This window comes from Tachypleus tridentatus, chromosome 6 (assembly GCF_004210375.1).
Source record: "Tachypleus tridentatus isolate NWPU-2018 chromosome 6, ASM421037v1, whole genome shotgun sequence".
NCBI lineage: Eukaryota > Metazoa > Arthropoda > Merostomata > Xiphosura > Limulidae > Tachypleus > Tachypleus tridentatus.
The window spans coordinates 96,142,595-96,155,115 of NC_134830.1; the positions used below are offsets into that span (position 1 = coordinate 96,142,595).

The following is a 12,521-nucleotide window of genomic DNA, read 5'->3' on the forward strand; positions in this document are numbered from 1 at the left end:
TTTTAGGATATATAGATATTTAATCTCAACCCCTCGGTGTGGATTCCTGTACGTGGTGAGGGGACCTCCCAGGGAAGGTTCTGTTCTATCTGGTTACCTTCTCTGGGATCTAAACATCCACCCACGTGTTTGCCGTTGCGTGGCGACCCGTGAAGGGGAGGAGAGGATCCTGTGGTTGAGGGGTCCAACCCTAACACACCACTTTGGCCTCGAATTCCTGTAGACGGGCAGCCTTTGGGTGGCCCCCCTTGGGTTAATCGGCTGGTCCACTTGGGCTAGAATCAACCAAGTACCACTGTTGGAAGTTCTCAACGGGTGTTGTGGGCATTGTGCCTGATGCTGGTGTTTGGGTATAGTGCTCACGAAACCCTGGCGTTGCTGCATTGTCCTTGCATGACTTTGTAATGCGTCCCCTCATAGGGCTCCATGGTGGGTGGGGTCAATGGGTACTCGAAATATTTTCTTTTTCCTATGGATCCTCCAAAAAATTTAAATAAAATTGTAAAAAAACAGTCAGTGGGTAAGCGACCACGTCTTGAATACTCAGAACAGCAGTCTTCAACATCAGTAACACACGTACCTCATTTTCTTATATTACTTTCTCTTTCGGAAAAACCTTTAGGGCAAATGTCCCCTTTTTTTATTCAAAAGGGACTAGAGGTACTTGCTGGCTATCCAAAGTCAGTAAAGAAACTTCGATCTGGTGACATATTGGTTGAAACATCCACATCCCAACACAGTGAACTCCTCTTGAATTCAAAGGCAATTGGGGATATACCTATTGAGGTTACATCCCATGCTACCTTGAATTCTTCACGAGGAGTTATTGTTGAAAGGATTTGAAGAACGTTCGAGTCAGAGATTCTCGCTGGTCTCTCCACTCAAGGAGTTTCTGCAGTGAGGCGCATCTCCACTCGCAAAGATGGAGTTACACTGCCAACAAATACCCTCGTTTTAATATTTACTTCACCACGTGCACCTGCCACCATCAAGGCAGGTTATCTCATTTGCAGAGTTCGGCCATACATACCAAACCCTCTTCGATGTTTCCAATGTCAGAGATTCGGCCACTCAAAGACATCATGTCATGGTTCCCTGACATGTGCTCGTTGTGGAGGCAAGGACCACGATGCCTATGACTGTGACATGAACCCACATTGCGTAAACTGCAATGGTTCTCACCCTCTTACTTTCATTCTTGCCCAAAATGGTTGGAGGAAAAAGAGGTGCAGCGTTTGAAAACGACACATAACATTAGTTATCCTGAGGCTCGGAAATTGCTGTCCACAACTCCACCTCGGACATATGCTGCTGCACTTCATTCCACAACTACAGTGGGATTGCAGACAGATTTCTCTGCCTCCAAGAGAATCGTTTTCAAAACAAATGAAAAGCCTTTTGACCTCCGTGGTTAAAAAGGTTGATGAATCGACTTCCACACCCATCTCTGTTCCTCCCATACCTTCCAACAAACCTCAAGATCCACATCCTTCAGTTTCAAATACAGGCATTTCTTCTGATACATCTTTTTCTCCCACCACAAGAGACAAAACAATTATTCGTTTGCGTCCTCAGTCACTGGATTCCCCTTCCAATAACAAAAACCTGCCCACCTGACCCAGAGCAGGATCCATGGAGGTTGATAGACCTCCTCCGACTAAAGACAGTAAAGAAAAAAGACATGGTCATAAACCGAAGGGTTCTCCAGCCACTTCACCTACCCATTTTTAAAAATGGCCACCTTGATACAATGGAACTGTCAAGGTTTACGTTCTAATCTGGATGATATCAAAACGCTGATTGCTTCCTACCATCCTGTTTGTCTTTCTTTACATGAAACATTTCTCAAAACTGCTGATACTGTCTCCATTCGGCAGTTTTCTCTGTACAGAAATGACAGGTTGTGTGAAGGTCGAGTACATGGAGGGGTGGCACTGTTGGTTGATCAACACGTGCCCACCCTGTCTTTGTCACTCAACACACCCTTGGAGGCTGAAGCCATCCGTGTTTCCTTGGGTTATACCATCACTGTTTGTTCTCTGTACCTGTCCTATGGAGAAAGATATGATCAATCAGATCTTGATGCTCTCGTTGAACAATTGCCATCTCCATTTCTAATCCTAGGGGATTTTAATGGACATCATCCCCTCTGGGGAAGTGCTATTATTGATGGCAGGGGCCGATCTGTAGAGCGGATGCTCTCTGATCACAATCTTTCTCTTTTCAATACTGGTTCTTCTACTTACTTTCATGCACCTAGTCAGTCCTTTACTGCTATTGATCTCTCAGTTTGCTCCCCTTCATTATTCTCCCATTTTTCATGGAGGGTTGACAGTAATCCACTAGGCAGTGATCATTTTCCGATCCTTTTGAGAGAGACTGACCGTGGTTGATGCCACCCTACCCGCGTGCCCCGGTGGAAGCTGGATCAGGCAGACTGGTCCACTTTCACTGCTCTTGCAGAACTTGATCCTGCCATCGTAAATCAGCCATCAATAGACGACTGTGTAGCAGCGGTAACTGACTGTATTACACATGCAGCTGCTCAGTGTATTTCTAAAACTCGACACGTTTTCCACGATATCCTCGTCCGTGGTGGAAGCCTGCTTGCCACTTAGCACGGAAGGCTCAAAAGCGGGCCTGAGATACTTTTCGTAGATATTCCACACTTTCAAACCGGGTTGCTTTCCAACGGGCCCGTGCACATGCTAGGTGGGTAAGACGTCAAAACCAGAAGGAATCTTGGATTAAGTTCACAACCAGCATATCTTCTACCACCAGTTCCAAGATCATATGGGACAGGATTCGAAAGGTTAATGGGCACTACAATTCTGTCCCCCTCTCGATCTTACTCTCTGATGGTCAGGAGGTGACTGATGTTCGGAACATCGCTAACACTCTAGGTGAAAGATTTTGCCGGATATCTAGCACTTCTGCTTGTTCCTCCACCTTCCTGGCCATTAAGACTCGGGCAGAGCGATCACCTCTTTCCTTTCAAACTGACTGTTTTTTTTACTATAATTGTCCCTTTACCCTGGTGTAACTAAAAATGGCCCTTCATCGGTCTGCCAATACGTCTGTTGGACCTGATGATATTCATTATGACATGCTGCACCATCTATCTCCTGCTTCTCTTGATGTCCTTCTGATTGTTTTCAACCGGATCTGGCAGGAGAATATTTTTCCTGATGCCTGGCGCCAGGCTATTATTTTACCTTTCTCTAAGCCAGGGAAAGATCCCAAGATTTCTTCAAACTACCATCCAATTGCTTTGACGAGCTGTCTCTGTAAGACATTAGGAAGGATGGTTAATGCTCGTCTTATTTGGTTCCTTGAATCAAACAACCTCCTCTCGCCCACCCAGTGTGGGTTCCGTCGACAGCACTCCACCACAGAACACCTAATTCGTCTTGAAACATCTATCAGAGAAGCCTTTCTCAACCGCCAACATCTTGTATCAATATTCTTTGACATAGAGAAGGCTTACGACATAACATGGAGGTATGGCATTTTGTGAGACCTCCATACATATGGGTTACGTGGCCATCTACCCATGTTTATTAAAAAATTTTTAATGGACAGGAGATTCCAAGTTCGTGTGGGTTCAACACTTTCCCGTTCTTTTGTACAGGAACTTGGAGTCCCTCAAGGCTGTGTATTGAGTGTTACACTCTTCAGTATAAAGATAAATGCCATCACTGAACAACTCCCTCTCACTGTTGCGAATGGGCTGTATGTTGACGACTTTCACATCTCATGTCAGTCGTCAAACATGAAATATATTGAGCGGCAACTACAAACCGCCCTCAATTGTGTACGGAAGTGGACTCTGGCGAACGGCTTTAATTTCTCTCTCTCCAAAACTGTATGCATGCACTTTTGCCGTCGACGGGGTATTCACCCTGATCCTGAACTTCATATCGGTGAAGTTTTGCTGCCAGTGGTCCCGGAGACTAAGTTCTTGGGGCTTATCTTTGATCGTAAACTGACCTTTATACCACACTTAAAGCAGCTTCGGGTCAAATGCACAAGAGCACTGAACATCCTCCGTGTTCTCTCTTCTTCCAGTTGGGGGGCAGATCGCTGTTCAATGTTAAAGGTATATCGTGCTCTTATTAGATCGAAACTCGATTATGGATCAATGGTCTATGGCTCTGCCAGACCCTCGGCCTTAAAGATGCTGGACCCCATTCATGACCAAGGACTTCGACTCTGCACTGGGACTTTCTGTACCTCTCCAGTTCAAAGTATATGCATTGGATCTCATGAACCTTCTCTACACCTTCGCCGTTTGCAACTATCTTTACAATATGCTTGAAACTTCATTCCTTACCAAAGCATCCCACCTGGAAATGTGTTTTCCTTCCTCGGTGGGCAGTACTTTTTCAGAACAGACGATCTGTCATTGCTCCGTTTGGCCTTCGCATCCGGGCACAATTGGATGAATTGGGTCTGTCCTTGGATAACATTGCAGATTCCACAGGTTGACCCATCCCACCATGGCTTATTACAGCCCCCAAATGTGACCTTTCTTTCAGTCACCTAAAAAAGGCAGATACTCCAGATTGGAAGTACCATCTTTTATTCAATGAATATCTTTCAAACAATCATTCAGTTCCCATTTATACAGATGGTTCCAAATCAGGTAATTCAGTGGGCTCTGCTATGGTTTGCTATGGGTCAGTAGTTGTGCGCAGAATCCCTTTTGCAGCTTCTGTGTTCACTGCTGAACTGTATGCCATATCTCTTGCCCTGGATCATATTGCAGCTGAGCAGTACTCCAACTGCACTATTTATACTGATTTGCTTAGTTCTATACTTGCCTTGGAATCGCTACACGTTAGCTCACATCCTATTCTCGCTGATATTCGAAACCAACTGGCCCATTTCTCATTAGCAGCTACTTCAATCCAGTTTTTCTGGATACCAGGCCATGTTGGTATTCGCGGGAATGAGCTTGCAGACATGGCAGCTAAATATGTCTGCTTCAGCACCATCACTCCTATGCCTATTCCGTACATGGACTATGGTGTTGTCTTCAAGGCTCGGCTCCGTGCCAGCTGGCAGTCCACTTGGAGTGAGCAACGTGACAACAAACTTTTTCAAATCAAACCCAAAATTGGACTTTGGCCATCTAGCTTCCGTAAGGTTCAGAAGGAGGAAGTTGTTCTCACTAGGCTACTCATTGGTCACAGTTTTTTAACGGCAATATTTTAAACATATTTTTTCCTAGGGTCAGTCTGTAACATTGGACAGAGTTATTGGTGATGGTGACTCTGTCCACCTTGATAATGTTTTTAATTTTTTAACGGCCATTAATCTTTTTAATCTCATTTAAGTGTTGCATATTTATTCATTACACCTTTTTAATTGTGGTTCCTTTTTTACAGTTTTAATCTCTCTTGTTCAATTTGACATTGGACAATGGCCAGAACATTAAATAACTCGACACCAGGACTGGAAAGGCCAACTTCAGGTGACTAACGCTACTGTTTGAACTATCCGTTTGGACTACTCGTTAGTCGTCCTGGCGAGTTGTTATTATACTTTTGCTGCATATCATTTCACACTTTTACTACTTTTTAGTACTGGCCATATTGACTCATAACCCGGAACCAGGACTGGAAAGACCAACTTCAGGTGACTGACGGTGGTTTTTATACTTACCTGTTAGTCTTCCTGACAGGTTATGATCATTATCATTCTGCTACAGGTAGTTCTTTACAAATTTGTTGACTGGATGTCAACATTGGTTTCTACGCCATTTTCTGTTTTAATTGCCGTTTTGCTTTTATCTTCAATTACTTTTACAAATTTTACTCCATTTACTTGACTTTTATCTTTTTACTGGATATTTGGCTACTCATTATTACGATTTTGCGAAGTGTCTTTTAAAACTTTTATTCTTTTACATTTTGATAATAGCTGCTATGACAAATAACCCGGAACCAGGACTGGAAAGGCCAACTTCAGGTGACTGACGGTGGTTCTTGAACTTACCTGTTAGTCCTCCTGGCGGGTTATGATCATTACCATTTTGCTAGAGTAAATATTTTACAACTTTGAAGACTGGATGTCACCATTGGTTTTTACACCATTTTCTGTTTTAATTGCTGTTTTGTTTTTACCTTCATTTACTTTTACAAATTTTACTCCATTTACTTGACTTTATCTTTTTACTGGACATTTGGCTACTCATTGTTACAATTTTGCTATGTATCTTTTAAAACTTCTATTCTTTTACATTTTGATTCTGGTTGCTATGACACATAACCCAGAACCAGGACTGGAAAGACCAACTTCAGGTGACTGACGGTGGTTCTTGAACTTACCTGTTAGTCTTCCTGGCAGGTTATGATCATTACCTTTTTGCTAGAGTAAATACCTTACAACTTCTTATACTCTGCCTTCTGTATTAACATTGTAGCCTAGGTGTCAACATTGGTTTTACACTTTTTTGTTTTACCTTCATTTCCATTTATGTCTATTACTACATTTATTTATTTATTTTTTACATTTTTACCGAATGTCTGGTGCAGATAGCCTCGCTGCTTTGTGCCATAAAACACTAAATAAATCAATCAATCAATTTAATCTCAATTTTAACAATACTGAGAGATTATAGGAATATAACTGAACAATTAAAACTGAAGAAAAGACTTTTCAAGATCTTTTGCAAATGTAAAAAAGTTAGGACACCTACCCCCTACTAGTTAGTGTTACCCCCTTTGGCTGAAATAACTGCAGTGAGATGCTTCTTGTAGCCATCTACCAGTCTCTGACATCGGTCTGAAGAAAGTTTGCCTCACTCCTTCATGCAGAATTCTTTCATTTGTGAGATGTTTGAGGGGTTTCTTGCATGTATAGTCTGTTTCAAGTCACCCCACAGCATCTCAATGGGATTAAGATCTGGGCTTTGACTCGGCCATTCCAGGACTCTCCATTTCTTAGTTTTCAGCCAGTCCTTGGTGGATTTACTGGTATGTTTTGGGTCATTGTCGTGTTGCAGGGTCCAGTTCCACTTCAGCTTTAATTTTCGTACAGCTGGTCTCATATTATCCTCAAGCACCCTCTAATACACAGTAGAATTCATGGTGGATTCTGTGATTGTGAGCTGTCCAGGTCCTGCTGCAGCAAAGCAGCCCCAAACCATGACACTTCCATGCTTCACAGTTGGTATGAGGTTCTTTTCCTGGAATGCTGTATTTGGTTTACACCAAACATGTTTTCTGTTCTGGTGTCCAAATAATTCAATTTTGGACTCATCTGTCCAAAGAACATTATTCCAGAAGTCCTGGTCTTTGTCTACATTCTCTCTGGCAAACTTCAGTCTGGTCTTGATGTTTCTCTTAGAGAGCAACGGTTTCTTCCTTGCACACCTCCCATGCAAGTTAAACATGTGCAGTCTCTTTCTGATTGTAGAGGCACACACTTTCACATCAACAGTAGCCAGAGCCTGCTGTGGGTCCCGTGATGACATGTTAGGGTGTTTGGAGACCTCTTTTAGCAATTTGCAGTCTGCTCTTGGGGTGAACTTGCTTGGACAAAAAGACCTGGGCATGTTGGCAGTTGTTTTGAAAGCCCTCCACTTGTTGACTATTTTCCAGACAGTGGAATGGCTGATTTCAAAATCTTTTGGGATCTTTTTAAATCCCTTACCAGACTCATAAGCTTCTACAATTTTCTTTCCGAAGGTCTCAGACAGCTGTTTTGCTCTCACCATGGTACTCACTTCAACAGCCAGGAACACTCAAAACTAAATGTCTGAGGTTTAAATAGGGCAAGCCTCATTCAAAATGCTGAGTAACGATCTTCTAATCATGTGCTCCTGGTGTGATACATCTGTATGTGAGTTGAGCCATTTTAAGTGGGAATAAATGTGGGGATTTCCTAACTTTTGCCTTAGAATGTGCATTTTTGTAGAATTACATTTACAGAAAATCTTGAAAAGTCTTTTCTTTAGTTTTAATTATTTAGTTATATTCCTATAATGTCTCAGTATTGTTAAAATTGAGATTACATATCTATATATCCAAAAATGTTACAAAAATACACAGACTTTTATAGGGTGTCCTAACTTTTTCACATGACTGATTTATGTAATTTGCCTGCTTCATTTTCTGCACAGTTGAATAAGTAAAATAGTGTTTTGTTGTTTAGAGTGATTTTTGTATAACATTGTTCTATGTTAAAAGCAGTTTACTGCAAACACATTAAAGCATTGAGAAATTCTGGTTTTCATATGGAAACAAATAGTTGTTTTATGAAGAGTAACTTCAATTTTTGTCCAGAACCTTGAAAATTTACCATTATTATTTCTTTGTTCAATTAAAAATAATAATTAGCAAATAAAGTTTGTGAGACTTCAGAATTAATATTATGAGACTTTTGCTTATTATATTAATATTTATTTGCTAATAATGTTTACAATTTTCTATTTGTTACATGTATTTTGTTTGAATTTGTGCCATTATTTATATTTTTTAAATCTTTCTAATTTTCACATTTGTATATTATTTTCAGAAGAAAACTTTATACTGCATATACTGATGAATGTTAATATATTTTGTTAAATATTAATGTATTTTGATTAATTTTTATCAAGCATATTTCTTAATACCACAGTTATATGCTATTTCATTAACACTATTTTGTTACTTTGTTTCCTTCCTTTTCTGATTTTTAGAGAAATAGTTGTGCATTTTAGAAACATTAAGTTAATTACATTTATGTAAATATTAGATTAATACAGAAGAGAAGCTACATCACAATAATTGTATAAGTGTAAAAAATTAAGGGTTACTTCAACACTAAATTCATTGACATTGTTGTTAAATTATGCTTCTAAGAGATTTGTTTATTTTCTTATCACAGTAGAGTAATTGCAGGTGATCAGGTTTGGTGAGCATATGTATATATATATATACACACACACACACACACACACACACACACACACATTTAAAATAAAAAAAATACCTATTCTAATTTTCCTGTTATTCTGAATTCTTAGTTTATTTCTTCTATTTGTTTTATGTATTCTAGTTTTATTTAAATGTATTGACACATACCTAGCCAATTAATGGCAAGTAATATATTGTTCAATTAAAATATTAAGAAAGGTAATTACAGTTTTTCTATATAGAAAACACTACTTTAATCTCACATAGTTCATAGAAGCATAAATAAGAAGCATTTCCTAATTTTGTCTTAAATTCTGCAAAATGGAAAAGTTAGAAATTGTATATTATTACACAACTCCTTGGCTTCAAGTTATTTGTTCTTATTTATTCAGAAAACTGCTTTGAAGTGTTTTCATTTAGATTTTTTGAGAGTTATATGTTACATTTTTTTGATAAATCACTTTGTTTTTCATCAGATAATATATTCTTGTACATATACCTTTTACAATTTTTAGTGTTTGAAAAACATTATATGGACCGCAGTTTCGACCGGACAGGACAACTGTCAGTTGTAATAACACCAGGAGTTGGAGTATTTGAAGTTAATCGAGACCTTACTAACATTACAAAACAGAGGATTATTGACAATGGTAGGTCTTCAGAGTAAATTACTAACTAATGCATTTATATTGAGAATCATTAGATTTGTAATTGTTTAAAAATAACAAAGTATGCTGTAACTCTCTGAGATAAATGTGCTCTGCCTACATGTGGACATTTTCATGCTTTTCCAAGTTTATTTTTTATGCATTAATGCATTCTCAGTAGAACAAATAAAAACTAAAACAAGCATTGTTGTTTATGGATTAAGATGTTCATTGCATATTTGGTGTTTCGTAACTTGTCATCTGCAGCTTTTACTTATTATGTTGTTCGAGTTCTTTATCAAAGTCTTTTATCAGATGACAGTGTAATAGGGAATGACATTGTGTTTAAGTTTTGTAGTTTGAGTAATATGTTTCTTATTGATATGAGTTTTAAGCTGTTTAGCATTTAAAAAAAAGGAGGGGGTAATTTAGATTTAATTCATATTTTTATGGTATCAGTAAATGTCAGTAAAATTGACCAACCTCAAAAGATTTGGGTAGAGAAAATAATAGATAAAATATAAAGTTTTACAGAAAAAAAAACATTTAAATTTTTTTTAGGATGTTTCAGAAATTATGCAAAACAAATTTGGCACTTTTCAGGAGGAGAAAAGTATTTTTAACCTTAACATGAAAATCACTGAGCAATCAATACTTTGATTCCATATATTAATGGAAAAAATTTTTTGTGAAAGTACCTCATTTGTCTGTAAAAGAGTTAATGCTTACTGAAAACTTTTGAGATTTCATGAAGATAGACAGAAAATACTAAATGCTATAGTATTAAAATTATAAAGATCATTTTTGTATCATGAACTTGACTGACTTGACCAAACTTAGTATATAAGAGTTAAATTATGGTTATTACAACTGAATATGGCTTGAAATTCTTGAAAAATTATGAAGTTAGGGTGGGAAAATTTATCACTTGTATTTTTCTGGCTTGTTTTTTATATTATAATGTTTTGCTTCTAGATGTATAACAAAACATGAATCCTTTGTTGTTTCCAAATTATTCTTTATTATGTAAATATAGCTTGATTCTTAGTATTAACATTACTTTATAGTTTGTAGGTACAAAATTTTAACTTTGTCAGTTATTACTGCATCACATTCTAAACTTCTTGCAATGAGTATTTCTTCATTCGTGTGAATAAAAATAAAATCTAAATACCTTTTTATTTCTAGAATGACTTAGAGAAATTTTTTTTTATTATGTTAATTTGTTTTACCTAATAATTGTATTAATTGTTTGCATCTTGCTTAACTTTCTAATAAAAATATTCATAAAAATGATAAATTTTGTATTTACATGTGGGTATTGTACTTTTTTTAGCAGTCAAAATCTCCATAAAAGATAACCATATTTTTAGATATGTTTGTTATTAGTAATTTACTATATTTTTATTTATTTCAAATATTCATTTTAGAGCACAGAATTATTTTATGCTTCTTATACTTAAATCAGAAAGCTAGTTAAATTCTAATAGCTACAAATCATCATATTATTTTTCTATTCACTATTTTGTGCTCTAAAATTAAAACCTCCTTCTGTTGATTATAAATAATTCAATAGCTAATTACTGACATTTGTAAAATATAATAGGAGGATATAATAGGAGGGCAGAGCATGTGAGTTTGTGTTCTAGTTTATAGCTTAGTGAAGCAAGAAGATTGAAAGCTATAAATTTAGATTACATCTCTGCAGTATCTGTACTTAAATGTGTAATTTCTATTAAATTCTGAAGCTCAAATAGGGCTAGAAAAATATCTAAAATGAGATGAAGTGTTACATGGTACAAATTGAAAATTGAAAACTTACTTAAATATTTTATTTAGAACTAAGAAGTCATAACTTAGATATAAAAAATTTAAACCATAAAATACATTGTGATGTTAATTTTATTTTTATAAATATGCTGATAATGAAGTTATTTAACTAAATTTTGAATTTAACTCTGTAAAAAAGTCACAAAATGTTGATTTTAGTGAAAGAGGATTAATGCAAATTGTCTTCTGTTTTCTGTCAGATGGCTTACAGCCACCTGGGCAAGCATCAGGTCAAATGTATTTCTTATCTGGCATGAACTTAGTATTTTTTTCAAAATAATAGTTTCTAAATGAGATAATGTGTACTGATAGTTTTTGATTTATTTACTCCAGATATGTAAAATAATTTTAATTTTGTTATAGGTTTCAGAGCTGTTTATTGTATTTATTTTTATCTTTTTCTATGTTTTTTTACTTCCTTGTGATCTAAAGAAATATTGAGTAAATTTTATATTTTGATCATTCAGAAAAAAGTCATTAAATTAGATAAATATTTCTATGTTTATCTTGTCTTATGCTTCCAGGTATTGGAAGTGATCTTGTGTGTCTAGGAGAGCAGCCACTTCATGCTGTGCCATTGTTTAAAGTAAGAATTTAAGAAAATAGCTAAAACGGTGTTTTGTTCTAAATCATGTATTTTACAACAAAATCTTAAACTCAGTATTCATGTGTTTGGATTAATTGCAAGTTATTAATGAAAATTGGTGGTTGGAGAAACAGAGCACTGACGATGTTTTTAATTTTAGCTTTCTAAACGTTAAATATATTTTTATTCACAATTGTAAATATATATTAAATGTATTTATAAACTACTTTTTATAAGCTGTTTTGCTCAGTATAAAAACTTTAGTCAGTTAGTCTATAACATCAAATATAGTTATCACATACATACATAAAAGGAATTTTTACTGTTTATACATAGTTGAATAATTTTTTTCAAAACTGTAGGTTTGGCAAATAAGCTTTAATTTTTTTGTTTTTCAATACTGGTACAAACTTGAGATATAGTCAGAACATAATAACATTGTATATGCAACCATATCATATTTTTTCTACCTACTTTTAGTTATATAGAATTTTTAAATTTTTCATTCATTTAGTTGATACAAAATTTTTAGTATAAAAATATGGTTCAGTAGAT

General features: G+C 36.4%; 1 protein-coding gene across 12 annotated transcripts in view; it reads left to right on the top strand.

The window, feature by feature from the left end:
• The window catches only part of Iml1 (GATOR complex protein Iml1), a 159,211-nt gene that overhangs the window by 39,947 nt on the left and 106,743 nt on the right, over positions 1 to 12,521 (top strand). For all 12 annotated transcript variants that reach the window (XM_076506373.1, XM_076506369.1, XM_076506371.1 and 9 more), the window contains 2 exons: positions 9,419 to 9,553; positions 11,905 to 11,966. In XM_076506373.1, the coding sequence (XP_076362488.1) occupies positions 9,419 to 9,553; positions 11,905 to 11,966 (197 nt within the window). The remainder of the gene's footprint in view (positions 1 to 9,418; positions 9,554 to 11,904; positions 11,967 to 12,521) is intronic.